Source organism: Synchiropus splendidus, chromosome 1, assembly GCF_027744825.2.
Source record: "Synchiropus splendidus isolate RoL2022-P1 chromosome 1, RoL_Sspl_1.0, whole genome shotgun sequence".
Classification (NCBI taxonomy): domain Eukaryota; kingdom Metazoa; phylum Chordata; class Actinopteri; order Syngnathiformes; family Callionymidae; genus Synchiropus; species Synchiropus splendidus.
This window is the reverse complement of record NC_071334.1, coordinates 35,240,688-35,257,196: the sequence shown is the minus strand read 5'-3', so window position 1 is coordinate 35,257,196 and position 16,509 is coordinate 35,240,688. Positions and strand designations below refer to the sequence as shown.

Genomic DNA, 16,509 nt, shown 5'->3' with positions numbered 1-16,509 from the left:
ACCCCATTGTCAATCAGGAAAACAGTCAAAGTAAAAGTTTTCCAAAATAAAACAATTGTGGTGAAATTTATGAGAAAACAAAACACTATTTTCCACCTGCTACATCAGGGTCATGAGACAAAGTAGGAATATTTAAAATGACTCCATGAGTAGGAACAAATATGCATCAAATTACAGAAAAATAAATAAATAAATACATTTTAAAACAACAACAACAACAATATAATAATAATAATAATAATAATAATAATAATAATAATAATAATAATAATAATAATAATAATAATAATAATAATAATTAGATTAGACTAGGTTAGATTATATTAGATTAGATAGTACAGTATTTAAAAAGAATGATTCAGATTAATGATACAAAATATATAAAAAAAAACATAAATTGATTAACATCTGAGACAGTTGTTCTTTAAAAACAAATACAGGACTAAAAGGCTAAACAGAATTGTAAAAATGTAATTATAACAACATTAAAAACTACAATAAAACAAAATTCTATTTAAGATGGCATAAGTATAATACATCTTTGCTTTTGTTGTGCCAGTATGGTTGGGTGACAGTAGGAGTCCAATGCTTTGAAATTAAAGGAGAATTGGACTCCAAATTGCTTTTACCAACCTTTAATATCACCCTGTGGCCCTGGTAAGCAAGGGCTGAAAGTAATTTTAAAATACAGCATTCCACAATTGTAAGTTACAGACCTGTAATCACTGAAAGACATAAGTAAGACAAAAGCAAATTAGACATACTGGAGCGACCAGAACTGCTCATAAATATGATTGTGCAACTCCCTCTGTGAAGGTGCTCGCTAGACAGGTTCTTAGCCTACATCAAGTGTCTGCAAAATGTGGCGTATTGAGTTTCTCCACAGAAGCCTCCTCCAGCTCCTCTAGAGGAATATCGAGGTGTTCCCAGGTCAACAGGGAATTCATCCCTCCAACATGTCCTGGCTCCTCACGCAAGCCAGGCACCCGTCCTCAAATTTGGAATCCGGATAAGAAAAAAGCCTACACGATAGTGCAGTTTCTTCCCAATTAATTTAACAACAGAATGCTATTTTACGACAGTCTTGACAAGCAAGGTGAAAAAAAATCTTACATTGTGAGAGTGAAATTTTAACATTTTTAATCAGTGAGCTCAACAGCCACATTTCAAAAAACATAACAACAGCCACAGTGCCAACACAGCAGTTTAGTGTGTCATCATTTCCACTTCCAGTAACTCTCTAACGGCTGCTCCTCACATTCATCACTGCTCGCAATACATATGTGTTTCACAAGCTCACACATACATATGAACACAAGTAAGCTCAACATCATCCCACCATTCTCCCAGGAGAAAGGTTTTCCAAAACAACTTGGACTTAATGTTGCTTAACTGAAGTAGAACAGTAAAGGCACTAAACACATCCTGTGTATTGGTAGTGATCCCAGCTAAAAGCCCAAGCACAGCTTTCCAAGTGAGGTTGAGCCTCTCTCCGAGGAAATTTGGGTTTGATACATCTGTCAAAACACTGTTCACAAATGAGTTTTGGTTTGTTCATCATCTCTACTTTTCTATTGTTTTTGCCCATTATTATTATTATTATTATTATTATTATTATTATTATTATTATTATTATTATTATTATTATTATTATTATTATTATTATTATTATATTCTTCTTAAATTGTTGAATCACATGATTGATTTTAGACATTTCAATATTTGATTGAATTGAAAAAACAAGTACATCACACTAAAAAATACATTACAAGTTTTGCTTCTTTAGTATGCATGCAATTGTTTTGCAAATGTGAAATTTAATGGCCAGTTTCTCCTAAGAGTTGTCTCGAGAAATCATTACATTTTTTTTTCAATCGTAGTCTTGCCTTATAAACGACTGTCTTTTAATTAATTGTCTTTTTTTATAAGATATAGTGGCCATGTATACATTTTTGTTAATCACCAAAATACCATAATAATTACAAAAGTTCATCAATTCAAATATAGCAAAATGACTCAATCAGTTGGAAAATACAAAATGAACTTCCATATTTACTATTTTGTAGCGCTAACTATGATTATGATTAATTAAAATGTCATTGTAACATTTTTGTAAAGTTGTAACAATATTAAAATAACTGAATGTACATCAAACATTTTTTGTTTTTGTTTGTTTCCTTATTAGGTAACTGGTCTCAAATAATAAAAAAAAAACCAAAACAAAAACATACTTAAATTTCATGTTAGCACCTGTTAACAGACTCATGATGTTGTTAATGTGTTTGCCTATATATTTAATTTTAAACCACCGGCATAATGATTGTTTTGTTGCAGTGTCAGCTTCTTCAACTGCTTCTTCAAGATATTAAATTTAAACTGATTGTGCTTATTAAACACTGTCTCCCACGTTATTGATGCCATGCCACCTGTCACCTGGTGTAGGCTGTTTCGGATGCCAGATGCAAAGAAGCACCAGCAGAATTAAACAAGGAGGTATGTGAAACTGAGCTACTTTTGAAAAGATTTCATTGAGATTCCCCTCTGCTGCAACAGCAAGACCAAACTGAACAACATGAATGCTAGATAGCTTGTTATTATTTGCAGAGCTCTTCAGATCAGACAAGATGTACACAACAGTAACTAAATTTGACCTCAGACATGTATATACACAGCCACCCCATTCTATGTCAAACCTTTCAAGGAAGCACAAATAATGAACCCATTATCAAGGAGGAGAGTGACTCAGGGTGTCTGTGGCTGGCAAACATCAGAAGGCTGTGCCTGCATCTTGCTGCTGAGAAGAGAGTTGATGTAAGGCCAAATACGGTCCGTTTCGGTGCCCGAGAAAGAATGCAGGATTCCTTGTGACCTGCAGGGGAATAGATGTTACATTTCAAATCATTTAAGCTCATTCCAAATTCACTCATCCGTAAGTATTGAGACTTATCCAAGTGGAATGCTTAATTCAATGGTACAGTAAATGAGACGTCCCCAACCACCGGACCGTGGACCAGTACTGGGCTGCGGGAGCAGGGCTAATACATTACAGCAAATTAGTGAAGACATGCACACAAGTTGGTCGCAGTTTCCATGACTCCATATAAGCGGCGCGGATGACTTCGACCAAGTTACAGCATCATAATGTCAGCGTGGATTGTGATGTGATGTGTCATCACTCCCAACAATAAACTCAGTTGTAGTGAGTTGTCATAAACATAAACAATTCCCATGATGCTTTGCAGCCCATCAACCAATCCTTGTGCTGACTATTTACGGGCAAACAAGCTTCATTTCGCTAAGACTGTCTTCTCATGTCACAACGGTCAAACAACAGGTATTTTATTGAACTTAAGGCACTCAAATTTGTTTGTTTCGTCCATGTGTTCCCACTTCTTCTCCGGTTTTTCTGCTTCTCGTGTGTTCAACTCCACCATCATCGCCTGTCAGCTGAGTAGCCAGAACTGATCAGCCACAGTGTGCTTGTTGGTTCCAGCCGCGAACCACCTTTTCTGGTTGCGAACCAGTCCTTTTCCTGTCCAAACACGCCAGCTGGTTCAAAACAGAGTCCTGTAGATTTGATTGGTTCACAGGGCTGCAGAGCATCATGGGAACCATTCGTTTTAATTTCACGTCACCGTAACCGAGTTTATTGTTGAGAGTGATGCCACTCCCAATGCCAATTTTTGTTATGTTACCTTAACACCGTAACTCTGTTTTATGTGGCTGTGTAACAGAACAGAGTCATACTGAGTTGTTCTATTTTACTGCTATGCGCCTTAAAAGCCGGTCCATGGAAGTAAACCTGGTCCTTGGAGCTAAAAAGGTTGGGGACCGCCATAATAAATAAGTCGACAAAATACATTTCAACTCATATATATTATCACTGTTTTCTTAAAAATAAAAAAACAAAATCAAAGAAAGTTTTTTGAATCAAGCAATATAAAATGAGCTATTTTTCTCTGTGATTATTATAACATATATAACTCTGTTATTGTTACTATTACTATTAGTATTTTGGTCTAGACATTACATGACTCTGCATCTTCTTTAAAAGCAAATTAGTAGGGAAACATACAACAAAATATATATAAATATATATATATATATATAAAAATTGGACAGATTTGGTGGACAGAACTGAAGGGCACACAGGTGGTTGGGTGGTTCAGAATACATGGAGCCCCTCAGCTAATTTAAACCCCAGGACGGGCACATGAGAGTCATCACACTGTGGTTGACTTCTAATGCTGCTGTCACGAATGGCAGTCTACTGCTACTGGATGTTCCCTCGTTCCTTATAGTCAAAGGTGATTTGGACCACATTATGCCACAGATCATAATGCAGTGCTGATTGGGAGAGTATAATTTGCTTGTTAGTTTGATCATGTTCAATTATACATTTTTTCAAGATACAGTGGTATCTCGGTTTTCGAACGTCCCAGAATTCGAACAAATCGGAGTTTGAACAAAAATTTCAAGATTTTTTTGCTTCGGATTTCGAACGAAAATCCAGAACTTGAATGCCCCCGAAATAAGCCGGAAAAACCATAACGTGCACGGACCGATCAGCTGACCCACGACACGCTTTGTTATTGTGTATAACGCAGCCTCTGTATGCAGTCGTGTCCCGTTAGCTACATGTACTGACTGTTTTTTCTTCATATTGAGGTGTAAAACCTTTCCTGTCTCCACACTGGACCGTGGTAGAGTGTCACAGGGGAGGTGCTCTCTCTCCACACCTCCAAGGCTGGAGCGCGCACTCCAGGGTTTGATGTCCTGTTGTGGGCTGGAGCTGGGACAGGGTTGAGGCGAGTCTGGGACAGAGCGTGACTTGGTTTATGACTTTGTCACAGCCAAACTGCACAGAAGCACATATTCAGAGCTGGACACGGCAACCCCTCCCACATGCAGCGGCCACACACATAGAGGAACAGCGCACCTGCAGCAGACACTCTACATTCACTCCTACAAAAGCCTATTTTAAGGCTTGGAACGCATTGTTTCTTTTTCCATTCATTGTAATGGGAAAAATCCATTCAGATTTCGAACAAATCAAACGGCCGTCTGGAACGGATTGTGGTCGAGAACCGAGGTACCACTGTATAAGGTATTTTAATGATTCAGAATGTGGGAGATACAAGCATGGTTCATTTAAATGCCATCTACAGACACAACTCGCACAAAATATGCAAAGTCATTAAAAAGAGTTCTGTTATCAGAGAAAAGTACTGACTTGTACATGTCGATGACAGGTTTGGCTACGTCTTTGTAGTGTCTCAGTCTAGCCATCAGGGCCTCCGGTTTGTCGTCGTCGTGCTGAATCAATGGTTCCCCGGTGATATCATCCTTCCCCTGATTGAAAAATGTAATATGGAATTAGATTGTTTTTCAGTCTTTTCATATCTACTCTCATGTTAGATAATTTTCTTAGCGAGCCATAGTGAATCAATGTACTGTACTGAAGGGATTTGAGTGTCTTTTGAAATGTCAGTCTGTCTCTGTTGTCAGAAAATTCTCCATGACTGGATATGTTTATATTAGGAAGCTAAAATCTGACAGCTGATATGACCTCTTTTGAGGTTAACACTGGTTCGGTGACTGAGACTTGCCTCGGTTGTGTCTCTCACACTCTCACTTCCAGGCGTGCCTGTAGAGACAGGCACAACGTGTCTGTGTGCTGTTCAATGCTTATACACAGCACATGTTAATTAAATTCACATCAATCACGCATTACATCTCAGATCTGATGCAAAGCAGACAGTCTCAGCCACGGCTCGGTCTAACAAGGAGGAGGGCGGGGTCAGAGCAGACGCTTCAATTATGATTTTTATTATTGTCATTATTATTATTAGTAGTAGTAGTGGTCGTAGTAGTATTTTACCTTAGAAGTGAAAATGAGATCAGTGGTTCAGAACGTATATTAACAAAAGTAAGTTTGTACAGCATAATAAATGAGGCTTTAGATATTCCTTCAGGATCAGTAACCAATGGTGAGTTTTGTGGAAAAGAAACTTTTTAAAAAAGGGTCAACTTGTTGAGAGTGCTCTCGGGCTTCTTGCTGATGATTTAACCAACATTCTCAGACCACACTGGCAACATATCACGACAGACAAATAAAACCAGCAGGCCAAACCTCAATGTTCAATGTCCAACATTTTCATCATGCTGATGGCATCACTGTTGATGCCTTACCTGCACTCGCGGAGGGTTGAATCCCATGTTATACACTCGCCCACTTTCCGGGTGAATCCAGCGGTCACTCAGTCGGTCCTTCAGGGTCTCGAAGGGGATATTGAGGCTGATGACTAGGTCCAACTGGTACAAGCTGTTCAAGGCCTGAGCCTGCGAGAGTGTCCGAGGAAAACCTGCAGACAGAGTAAAGTGGTTCACCAACGGGGGTTTCTCTTGAAGCCAATACTGCTTAAAAATAAGATGATGCGTAGCCAGACTGACAGAAGTGGCTCATGAAGAGATGAATTAGATCTTGCTTTGTTTTGTCATTTCTATTCTATAAAACCAAGGATTTCAAGATAGCGAGAGGGAAATACAAATATCGGCCATGTATCTGTGCCATATCCGAAAGACCAACTGACAGCAGGCCTTTTAGGGGAGTGAAGCGCTGTGTTTTCAGGCTGAACTGAGGAGGAAATTCTGTGTTTGGCACATGCAAAGTTGTGTGGGCGTGGTGCAAAAAGCAGAACTTTAAAAACCAATCATAATTTCCAATTGTCATCATTTGTTCATTTTCTTCTCTGTGTTCTCTTTAAAGCTTAGAGCTCCCAAAAGCATGTAAACTGGGTGATATAAACTGCTGTAGGACATGTTTAGCAGCTGAGAAAGAAATGTCTGGATCATGAGATCAACCATCATGTTTGTGTACCTAACCTTGAAATCAGCCAGAACAGGTTTTATTTATGTTTCAAAGTTTAAACTGGTGTAATCCTGATCACTTTGTGTCATCAATGTTTGACCTCGGATCCTTGTCAATATTTAAACCGCACCAGATTTAGCTCACAGAACACCAGGCTCACCACATGTTGCCACTGAGCTGATGTGAACTTAAATCAATGTCATACATGTCCCCAAATTTTGGAGCAGCTGTATAATGTCATATAATATATTTTGTGTGTTTGTACCTTCATTAGATACTGTAACTATCAGCTCAATGCCAGAATAACAACTACATAAAACTAGAAAAAAGTTAGTTAGTGAATGAGGAAGCACTATCAATAACTGTAACAGAGCATGCGAGTATTATAGTAGTCACAGTTTTAATAGTAACTATTGTTGATTTCGTTGTAGTAATAAAGGTGACAGTGGGAGTAACGGGAGTAGTAGTAATAGTAGTAGCAGAAAGAATGAATATAGGGAAATAATATCAGTAGTAACACTGAACAAAATAGTAGTGCTAACAAATTCAGTTCTAACAGTGGATGTAGTAGTGACAATGCTAGCAATAGTAGCAGTATGACTGCAGTATTGGCAACACTGGAAGTGATAGCGGAGTAAGATGCATCAAGACAGCAAAATCGAAGTTACTTCCATTTCTCCCATGCTGAGCTGCAGTTACTGTGTTCAGCCCCTCAGAGTAAACTACTAACAGATGTTGGGTGCAGATGTGGGCAACACAAGAGTTTAGGGGTGGAATCTGGGTCAGCCAATCAGCTTCTCTGAACAGTGCTCACGAATGAACAACACAATTTTAGGAGAGACAAAAGACTCCATGATCCCCAAAACAAAAACATCTCTCACCGTCCAGTAGCCAACTGTGGCCACTCAGCTCCTCCAGTCGGGGCAGCATCAGTCGGGTCATCACGAGATCTGGTACCAGCATTCCTCTCTCCACGTAGGTCTTCACCTGCAGACCTGGTTCTGACACACAGTGCATGGATGCAGCTTGTTGAAGTGTGTGTTGGGAGATAAGGAATGAAAACATCTTCAAGAGCAGAAAGCAGATATACTGAAAACGCTATCTAATGTTTCAAAAGTAGATAACAACCAGACATTCTCTTCCCTAAGACATTTCTTTCAGAGCAAATCCGTACTTGCACCCCACGTGTCTGTCTTGTGTAGCAGCCATGGCCTAACTACCTTGCAACGTTATTGTGTAGCTGTGACAAAAGTCTTGAAGCTAGCTGCAAGCAAACATGGCACCAGATGACTGGGGACATGCGTTACTAAGATAACTCTACAGTACATCTTTGCCTATCCAAGGCCAGCGGCCAGCTGTAAGACTCTTTCTGCTGAAAGTATGACACTTCACGCTAATGATAATAACTCACCAATTTCTAGCTTTTGGTCATGAATTCCAGTGTCATTGTTCACAACCTTTCATGTCACGATAAGCTTCTTTTTTTTCCACAAGGCTTGGACGTTGAGGAATTGGTTACTGCAAATATTCAAATTTCTCTTGTTGTTATAAAACTTAGCGTTTTCCACTTTGTTTTATTCCCTTCCAGTACACTGTAAAAACACCACCATGAACTATTCATGCTATACTGATTCAGGATCACTATTTGAAACGTTTGACAAACTTGAGATGGCACACGTCGAAATGGTTCAGGGGTCATACTGCGGGATGCTCTGAGCTGAAATGGATTTTCTTTTTCGAGAGCCTGTACTCTCTTGCAGAGACTCAAGCCCATTCGTCAGAAGAGACTGGGAGTAAAACCACTGCTCGACTGGGAGGAGACCCAGGAGCAGACCCAGCGGGATGGCGATTATGTCTCTCCTTTGGAGGACATCTAGACCTCTTTACTGCCAGACCTCAGACACAGCAATATTTGAAGCAATGCAGTGGTGACCTGTGGATTCACATTTCTGTGTAGTTGTCACACAGTTACGTCCAAATCATTGCCATGACAGTACAAGTATTAAAGACGAGATTCAAACGTTAATAACTGACCAACTCCATGACTCGAGACAACTTGAGATTCTACCTACTGGCCATGCTGTCAACGACCACTGAATAGAAATGTGTGGCCACCAGTTTACCATCCAAGACCAAGAGGTTACTGATGAATCGAGTCAAAAGTGTAATCATTGAAATGGTCAGGAGCCGCGTGACCCTCTTCTCACGTAAACAGTCAGAGCTGAAGTTTAGCGGTCGTTTAATGATCTCAAATTACACAGTGAACATGGCGTCTCTCTCTCTCCCTGCAGCTCCGTTGAGGAACTGCATCTTACCTGTGTTCGCTGCAATGCACTCCCGCAGAAAGTGACCACTGGACAGATACTGGAGCCCAAAACTTTGCGCGATCCTCTTGGATATCGTTCCTTTTCCGGATCCTGGTGGACCCATGATCGCAGCTCGGAACAACTTATCCATGTCCAGACAGTTACGCGTTGCCCTGTGATGCGGTTTGTGATTTCACTGTGGATATACAATCAGGCTCACTTCTAATTGAACTTGTTCATGGGCAAATAAACATCTGAAATGTTTGGCAAGTCTTCAAAGACGATGTTTATCTCTCAAGTCTTTGGAGCGTAGCGCAGCGTCCGCCCTCGGTGCGCGCAGATCCAGGCAGCCAGCACGCAAATGAAAAATAAACGCCCCCCTTTTCGTTCTTCTCTCCTTCTCTCCTGTGAGGAGGTCACAGCCGTTCTTGTGTTTGACAGCGAATGAATGAGGGAGTCTCCACAACGCCCTTTTCCTGCGCACATCATCCAGAAAATATGCGGACGAGTGATTCGCAAAAGACAGCGCAGGGTGATCTGGTGTTTGTAGTTTTACCTCGCAGAGAAGCGCTGCGTAATTGTAGTTTTATCATTTATTTACGAGCCACGAGGGGGGCAGTTGGGGAAAAAGGCTTCAAGTGCAGTTATGTAAGCTCCCATGAAAACGACAATCAAACATCAATTTAGTGTCGTTTGCTGTGTTAGTACGAGTGAAATATCAACAGAGACCTTGTCATTTTTGTACATAGAAATACAACTATAATTGATTTAAATTTAAAATGATATTGACTATATATCATCGATTACATGGTTAATTTGAACTGAATTGAATGATGCACTTCCCTATACAACTAAACTGTATACAAGATCATTATACACCAAACGCACATTTCATTTAATAGAAATTAAATCTTCAGAATGCAAATGTCCTTTAGTTACAGACAGAAAACTTTGGTCTCAGGGTGATGACTCAGTACTGAGATGGTTCTAGAGACGTCACTACATTTTTTTTTTGGAAGAGTTTACCATCAGCTGCATCCAAGATGATAGCAAGGCAGAGTAAAGAAGAGCAGTGGTGAGCATTGAGTGTACTGTTTAATACCCTATGACCAAGGAGTCTGTGGAGGCCGTCTTGGCCATCATGGGGTATTCTGGACTCAACAAGATGGACCTCAACAACAAGTTTGGTCAAACGTCCATTACTCTTTTATATGCGAATAATGGGATACAGGATATTGAGGGGCTTTGAGAGGTAACAATCAAGAGAAGAACAAATGTTTTTGAAACCAACAAATTAGTGTGTAGAAGTTAGTACTATTGCTGTAATGAATATTCAAGTCGAAGGAAGCAGTGTGGATTACTGTATTTACTTATTTACTGTATTTACTGTACTGTAACAATGTAATCTGTCAAACCTGACAGCGATATTATTTGTCATGTTTGGAATGCAAGTCAAACTGTGTGTATGTTAAAATGTGCATACATGGTTGTAATGATGGTCTCAAGGAGGCATTGCAACAAAGGAAGAAGATGTAGTGTCAATTTTCAATGGTTTTGTCAAAATGGTTTAGTTCTTAGTTCCTCATACTTACATTGACATAGAAGAATAAATATTATAAACACATAATAAACAGATGGATGAACTACACCAAAATTGTTTAAGCAAAGTCACCTAGGTTCAGAAAATGATAGCTAGATGAAGGGATGGATGGTTTTGGGCCAAGAATAAATTATAGATTGATGTGTTCAGATTTCAACTGACCATGAAAAAATGTTGTTATTGTTATGCCTATAAAATGCACGGACCAAAACTAACCTTTATATATATATATATATATATATATATATATATATATATATATATATATATATATATATATATATATATATATATATATATATATATATATATATATATATATATATATATATATATATATATATATATATATATATATATATATATATATATATATATATATATATATATATATATATTACCTTGTTCTTTTTTTCAGCAAGGTAATTTTAATAAGAATAAGAAAAGGTTGCCATTATTGGTAAAATCCCTGGCGACCGAGAGCAAAAGTCTTGACTGAAATAAATTTGGGAGCGGATAAACAGTGAGAGTACTTGTTGCGAATCATACGGCGGCGGCAGCGACCCGGAGCTGTCAAACACCAGCTCCGGTCAGTGGAGAAAGCAGACTAATCCACCAGACAAACAACTCGGAAAGATTAACATTCATTAGCCTTAACCCTTCGACTGCTTGACGTCTCCACTTCCCGAGGACTCGAATGGTTATCTTTTTCATGACACTCCGTTTTTCTCAGTCACATGGCTGCTGGAGAATTCAATAACAACCAAAAATGGCGACAATCACGTTGCGCTGTGTGCTCTTGCTGCGTCATGACAAATATCGTTGTAAACACGGAAGGAATGTCAGGTAAGTCCTGCGATTGTTTCTATTCGAAACTAATGCAAGGTGAAATGAACTTGAAAACAAGTATTAGAAAAAGGCTTCATGTTGCACGCTGCTTGTTTTTAGGAAAGGGGTGTGTGTGCAATGTTGGGCGTTAACGCAACACAAGACACGCGTTTTAAACACATTCATGATAAAAAAAATCATAAATCTGGTTATATACTGAAACATAAATGAAATACCGTGTCTACAAATCTTTGCAATAAGCAACATTTTGAGGATTATTTTCCTGTCCACGTCGTTTTACTATAATATTCTGTTCAAAAACGCGTGTTCGCCCGGGACAGACAGTTGTCGTCAACTTATTGTACATTTTTGCTTCCTTTCTAAGTCTGACATGAGAATGTTTTTGGCAACACTTGGCAGAGGCGAGGTAAATGGAGTTGTTTACATGAAGTGCAGAGGGCGGGCCGAGGAGGAGGAGCCGTGACGTCAGCACTCCGGAGAGGAATCATAACAAGTGTGACGTCACTCAGTCTGGTGGTGGGTAGAATCCAGTGAGAAACATACCGAAACGGTATGTTTTATGTTTTGTATGAGAGATTGTTGCATTCCATATATGTATAACACCCAGTAGGTTCAGTAGGGGAGTCCCCAAATTTCCCCCTGTTTCTTCCAGTCATCTCTCTAACATTCTGCTCTCACTAAGATGTTGCTCCTGCTGAGCTGAGCTAACTTCAGCAAAGTTGTGCGGCCTGAAATTTCCCCTCAACAATCTCATTCAATAAGGGTCCACTAATGTTGCGCTCGCAGTTACTTGGTTGAGTTGCCTTTGAAAAAAACTCAACTCACTCCTTCTCAGGAATATGCACTCAAAGTGATGACAAATGTTTCTGTCGTTTGGTCAAAATGGACACAAATTGACACTCTAGATTCTGACAGGGATGAAAAAAGGGGATATCTGGTTGTTACGGTTAATATTAACGTTGTTTTGGACTCGGGACTGGAGTGCTGCCATCTAGAGGATTCAAAAGCGTGTTGTATTGCAGTTTCAGTTGCGACGTCTCGGCTGTAATGCTGTTCAAGTACGTGTCAATATTGATGTTTCTGTAGTTGTTATTGTCAACTATTTGTTTCAATTTAATCCTGTGGAAATTGTACAAATTATATGATTTTAAGTGAAACTGATGATGATGATGATATAATAGTTACTGAACGTAACTTCAGTTCTATGAATACGTGCGGAGCCCTCTAACGGGCTTCGCTATTGGTTTAACCACTCCGAGGCTCCGCCTCGCGCCTGAGAACTGATTGGCTTAACTCTCCACCCAGGAAGGCTCCACCTCTCCCCATAAATCCCCCTGTTCATCACCATTCGTCTCCTTTTGGAAACTCAGCCTTTGAACTGTTCCGTTGTGGATTATCGCCATCGGGTGTTATGGAGAGAACGTGCGCTTCTTGTGAGTACTTACTGGACGAAGGGGATTCACATGACCGTTGTTTTACCTGTCTGGGACCGCGTCATGTGTCGGAGTTCGACACATGTATCGCGAGGCGGAGCCTCGGAGTGGTTAAACCAATAGCGAAGCCCGTTAGAGGGCGACGCACGTATGACATAGAACTTTATGTTGGTGATTTGATTAGAGTAGATGACATTTATGACCTTTATTTTTTACGTTTAATTGTTCTTTAATGGCCATTATCCTGCTTTGATTCTTATCCTTTCTTAATGCTTGTTTATATTGCTGATATTTATGTTTGGCATTCAAGATTATGATTCATTTTTGCAAATTATCAAGACTGCACTAGTAAGGGAGTGGCACATGAGCTTTGTTTTTGTTATTATTATGAATATTATAATATTATAATATATAATTATAATGAAATTGCCCTTTTTGTTGTGAATGTTTTTTTTTCATCTATATTGTTTGTTGATATGAGCTGTATTTTCGTATGCAATGTAAAATAGTGTTTTGTTTATTTATACCTTTTAACATTATCGAACCATTAAAAGCAGCTGAAGTGTTCATGCAGGAGGTCATGTGACGTGATGGTGACATGTGATAGACAAAGTGTACTGTCATTGACGATAAAGACCAGATTGTGTAATTGAGGAAGAAGTCTTTAGTTAAAAGGCGTGAGCCTTGTTTTGATAAATTGTAAACTTGTTTATAAGGAAATGTGGTGTGAAAGGCAGTAGAAGAAGAACTGGCCATGTTTCTATGTCCAGTGTTGTGCATCTTATGATTGACTTTCTTAAATCTTTGACAGATCCCTGGGGGAAAGACGAGTGACGCGAGCGCCTTCTAGATGTGGCAGGCTGCCCTGGTTCAGTTATCACGGTGCTGATGCTGTCCACATCGAAGGTACAGTACTGTGATAACTGAAGGATGGCTGCCATCTTGACACTGGTGGAACGGATGCATGGAGTCGACAGCGGTTACCTTTACCAACGGTTAACGGTAACATCTAATTAATAAACGGATTATCTGACAGTTTGAAAGTTGATTTCTTTTATTGTTTCTTCTTCTTCTTTTTTGCTTGTTTGGCTTTGTTTAAATATTTATCTGTAAATCTTTAATGGCCATTTTATTATAATCAACTAAGTTTAGTTTCCTTCAATTGTTAGTAATGAAATATCTTTAATCATGATGATTCAGGAATTAACAGCCAAAACATGTCAGTTAACTTTAACTAACCCTGAGACAAATGTGTCATTTCTTGAATACGTTTTATGCAATTTTGTTGCATAATGTTTAAAGGACTTCCTTCTCCCTCAATGGCCATGAGCTTTGGGTAGTTGGCAAAAAGAAGAAACAAGCAACAACTTTACTTTACAGATCTCAGTAGCATGTAGTAGCAGAGTCCTGAGGGAGAGACTCAGAATGGATGTTGTGCTCCCCCACATTGAAAGACGCCCGCTAAGGTATTGACTCTACCAATGTCCACCCGACTGCAGTCAGGCTTTAAGAATCGCATATTCAGTTATGATCAGGAATTACAACAAAATACAATGCATGAATACAAAGCTGTGTGAGGTACGAGCCATAAGGTGGACGTTGTGTGTCCCAAGAGTATCATTCACTTTAAAATGTGCTTTAAAAAAAACTACGCGTTAATAATGATCAAAATATTCACGTGAAACAGAAAACTCCACCCAAATGTTTGACGCAATAGAGTCAGCAGATGGCGCTAAATTTCTGCGTTAGTCTTAGTACATAAATAATGTTTAAAGTCACATTATGTAATGCACAACGCGTTTTAATACGAGCAAGGTTCACATATAGGGTCATCAAAATAAAAATCTACGTATTTGTCTTGAAATTTTATTTTACTTTGTCATCTCTATGGACGCATGTTCATGCAATGACATGACAGAAAGTGCATTTGTTGACTCGTACATCTTCTTATCCCAGCTGCATGGGTTAACATTGAGGACACAGGGCACCAGGGTGAAGTTCGCTATATGAGCATTATTAACAACTGTATTAAACTTGATGTTAGACAAATGTTTTTGATTGATTCATCCTCCCCTTATAGTCCTTACCTGCTGCACCCATTTACCTTTCGTTCCACATCCTTTGGTCCATCCCTATTCCTCACTTCATCCACCCTACGTCTTGCCCTCTTTCCTGTCTCAATCATCGTCTGTATTTAGATTAGATTTCATTTATTCATTCCCTTACCACCTCATAATCTTCCTTTCAACATCCTGTCCATATTTACCTCTCTCTTGTCCCTTTTCATCTTTGCCTACACTTGTTCCATTTACTTCATCCAGGTCTACTTAATTGTATAGGACCACAGATGTGGTGAGAACTGCAGCCTGGAGTCATATCATATCTATATTTTTTGGTGGTCTGCCAGACTTTTTTCTCCTGCACCCTGGTAACTTTCGTATTCCAAAAGTATGAAGAGGTTCAATGTTTCTACTCAATTTTCCACAGGTTTGTGTGTGTGGTGGTCTGTCTTTAAGTGCCCTAATGTGGACTGGCAAACAATACAGGGGTTCCCCCAACTCAGCTTCACTTTGTTAGGACAGACTCTGGTCTGCCGCAAACAAATGATGGATATAATATGAACTATAACTTGTAAAAATAAAATATTTGAAAACTAAGCCTTGATTCTCAACACTGAAACCGGTGAGAATGTCTTGATAGGGCAAGAGCTAATGGCTCTGTAAGGAGAAGTTGGAATATTTTCTTCCATGTCATCATGTTTTATCTGAAAGTGGTGGTTTCTGGGTGGGGCTTTGTGTTCTTCCTGTGCTTCTGTGGCTCTTGTCCGCTGAGTTTCTTACAACAGCCGATAGCGATTCAATTTATTTGTTTACATTGTGTGCATTAATGGGTTGTGTGATGGAGCATTTGTAATTTGTGTCCAAATCAGTCGCCTTCCCCAACTTTCAAAAGGATCTCTCAACTCGACCGACTCTTGCCTCAGCTCCTGTATCTGTCAGTTGGGAGAACCTCTAATGTAAATAAGGAAATAGATAAATAAATGGGCTCATGATAAACAGAATCTGGCTGGATTTTTTTTGTTTCTACAGCTGGCTACGATGGCACACCCACACACGAGTAACCCTAAAAAGATCAATTAAAAATAATACAAAGAGGAACCAGGCTAATATGAGCTGTTAGGAATGGAAATACCACGCAAAAGGAGAAGGGGAAGACAACCGACGAGGTTTATGGATGTGATGATCCAGATAGGTTAAGGTGGAGGAGACTGACCTGTTATAAGATGAGAGTCGACCAGTGGACCACCTGACCAGTGGTTACCTGTGATGTCAGGAGAAACTAGGGAGTGACAAGAAAGGACATGATCAGATATATCAGCTCATGTGAAGAAGACAAAGTTCGCACATGGAAACGAGAGACAGTGAATGTTAGACAAATTTAATTTTAATC

General features: G+C 39.3%; 1 protein-coding gene and 1 long non-coding RNA gene across 3 annotated transcripts; one reads left to right on the top strand and one right to left on the bottom strand.

Moving 5' to 3' along the window:
• Positions 1–1,123: 1,123 nt before the first annotated feature.
• Positions 1,124–9,676, bottom strand: ak4 (adenylate kinase 4). Of its 2 annotated transcripts, none has more exons than XM_053854873.1 (5): positions 9,187–9,676; positions 7,753–7,866; positions 6,193–6,365; positions 5,234–5,352; positions 1,124–2,869 (listed from the first exon to the last, which is right to left on the bottom strand). In XM_053854873.1, the coding sequence occupies exons 1-5, from the start codon at positions 9,326–9,328 to the stop codon at positions 2,743–2,745; spliced, it is 675 nt and encodes a 224-aa protein (XP_053710848.1). In that variant the 5' UTR covers positions 9,329–9,676; the 3' UTR covers positions 1,124–2,742. The 2 variants fall into 2 exon arrangements, with proteins under 2 accessions (XP_053710848.1, XP_053710842.1); XM_053854867.1 differs by having other exon boundaries at positions 7,753–7,872; positions 9,187–9,674.
• Positions 9,677–11,340: 1,664 nt separating this feature from the next.
• On the top strand, positions 11,341–16,109 carry LOC128753304 (uncharacterized). Its single transcript, XR_008413838.1, has 3 exons — positions 11,341–11,623; positions 12,026–12,142; positions 13,871–16,109. It is a non-coding gene; the product is annotated as an uncharacterized LOC128753304 (long non-coding RNA).
• Positions 16,110–16,509: the final 400 nt, after the last annotated feature.

Excerpts from the sequence above, each read along its gene's own strand:
- ak4 (XM_053854867.1), bottom strand. The coding sequence starts at position 9,328 with ATGGATAAGTTGTTCCGAGCTGCGATCATGGGTCCACCAGGATCCGGA. Across the intron at positions 5,353-6,192 it reads TCAACCCTCCGCGAGTGCAG|GGGAAGGATGATATCACCGG; the intron begins GTAAGGCATCAA and ends TTTTTCAATCAG. Across the intron at positions 2,870-5,233 it reads CCTGTCATCGACATGTACAA|GTCACAAGGAATCCTGCATT; the intron begins GTCAGTACTTTT and ends ATTCCCCTGCAG.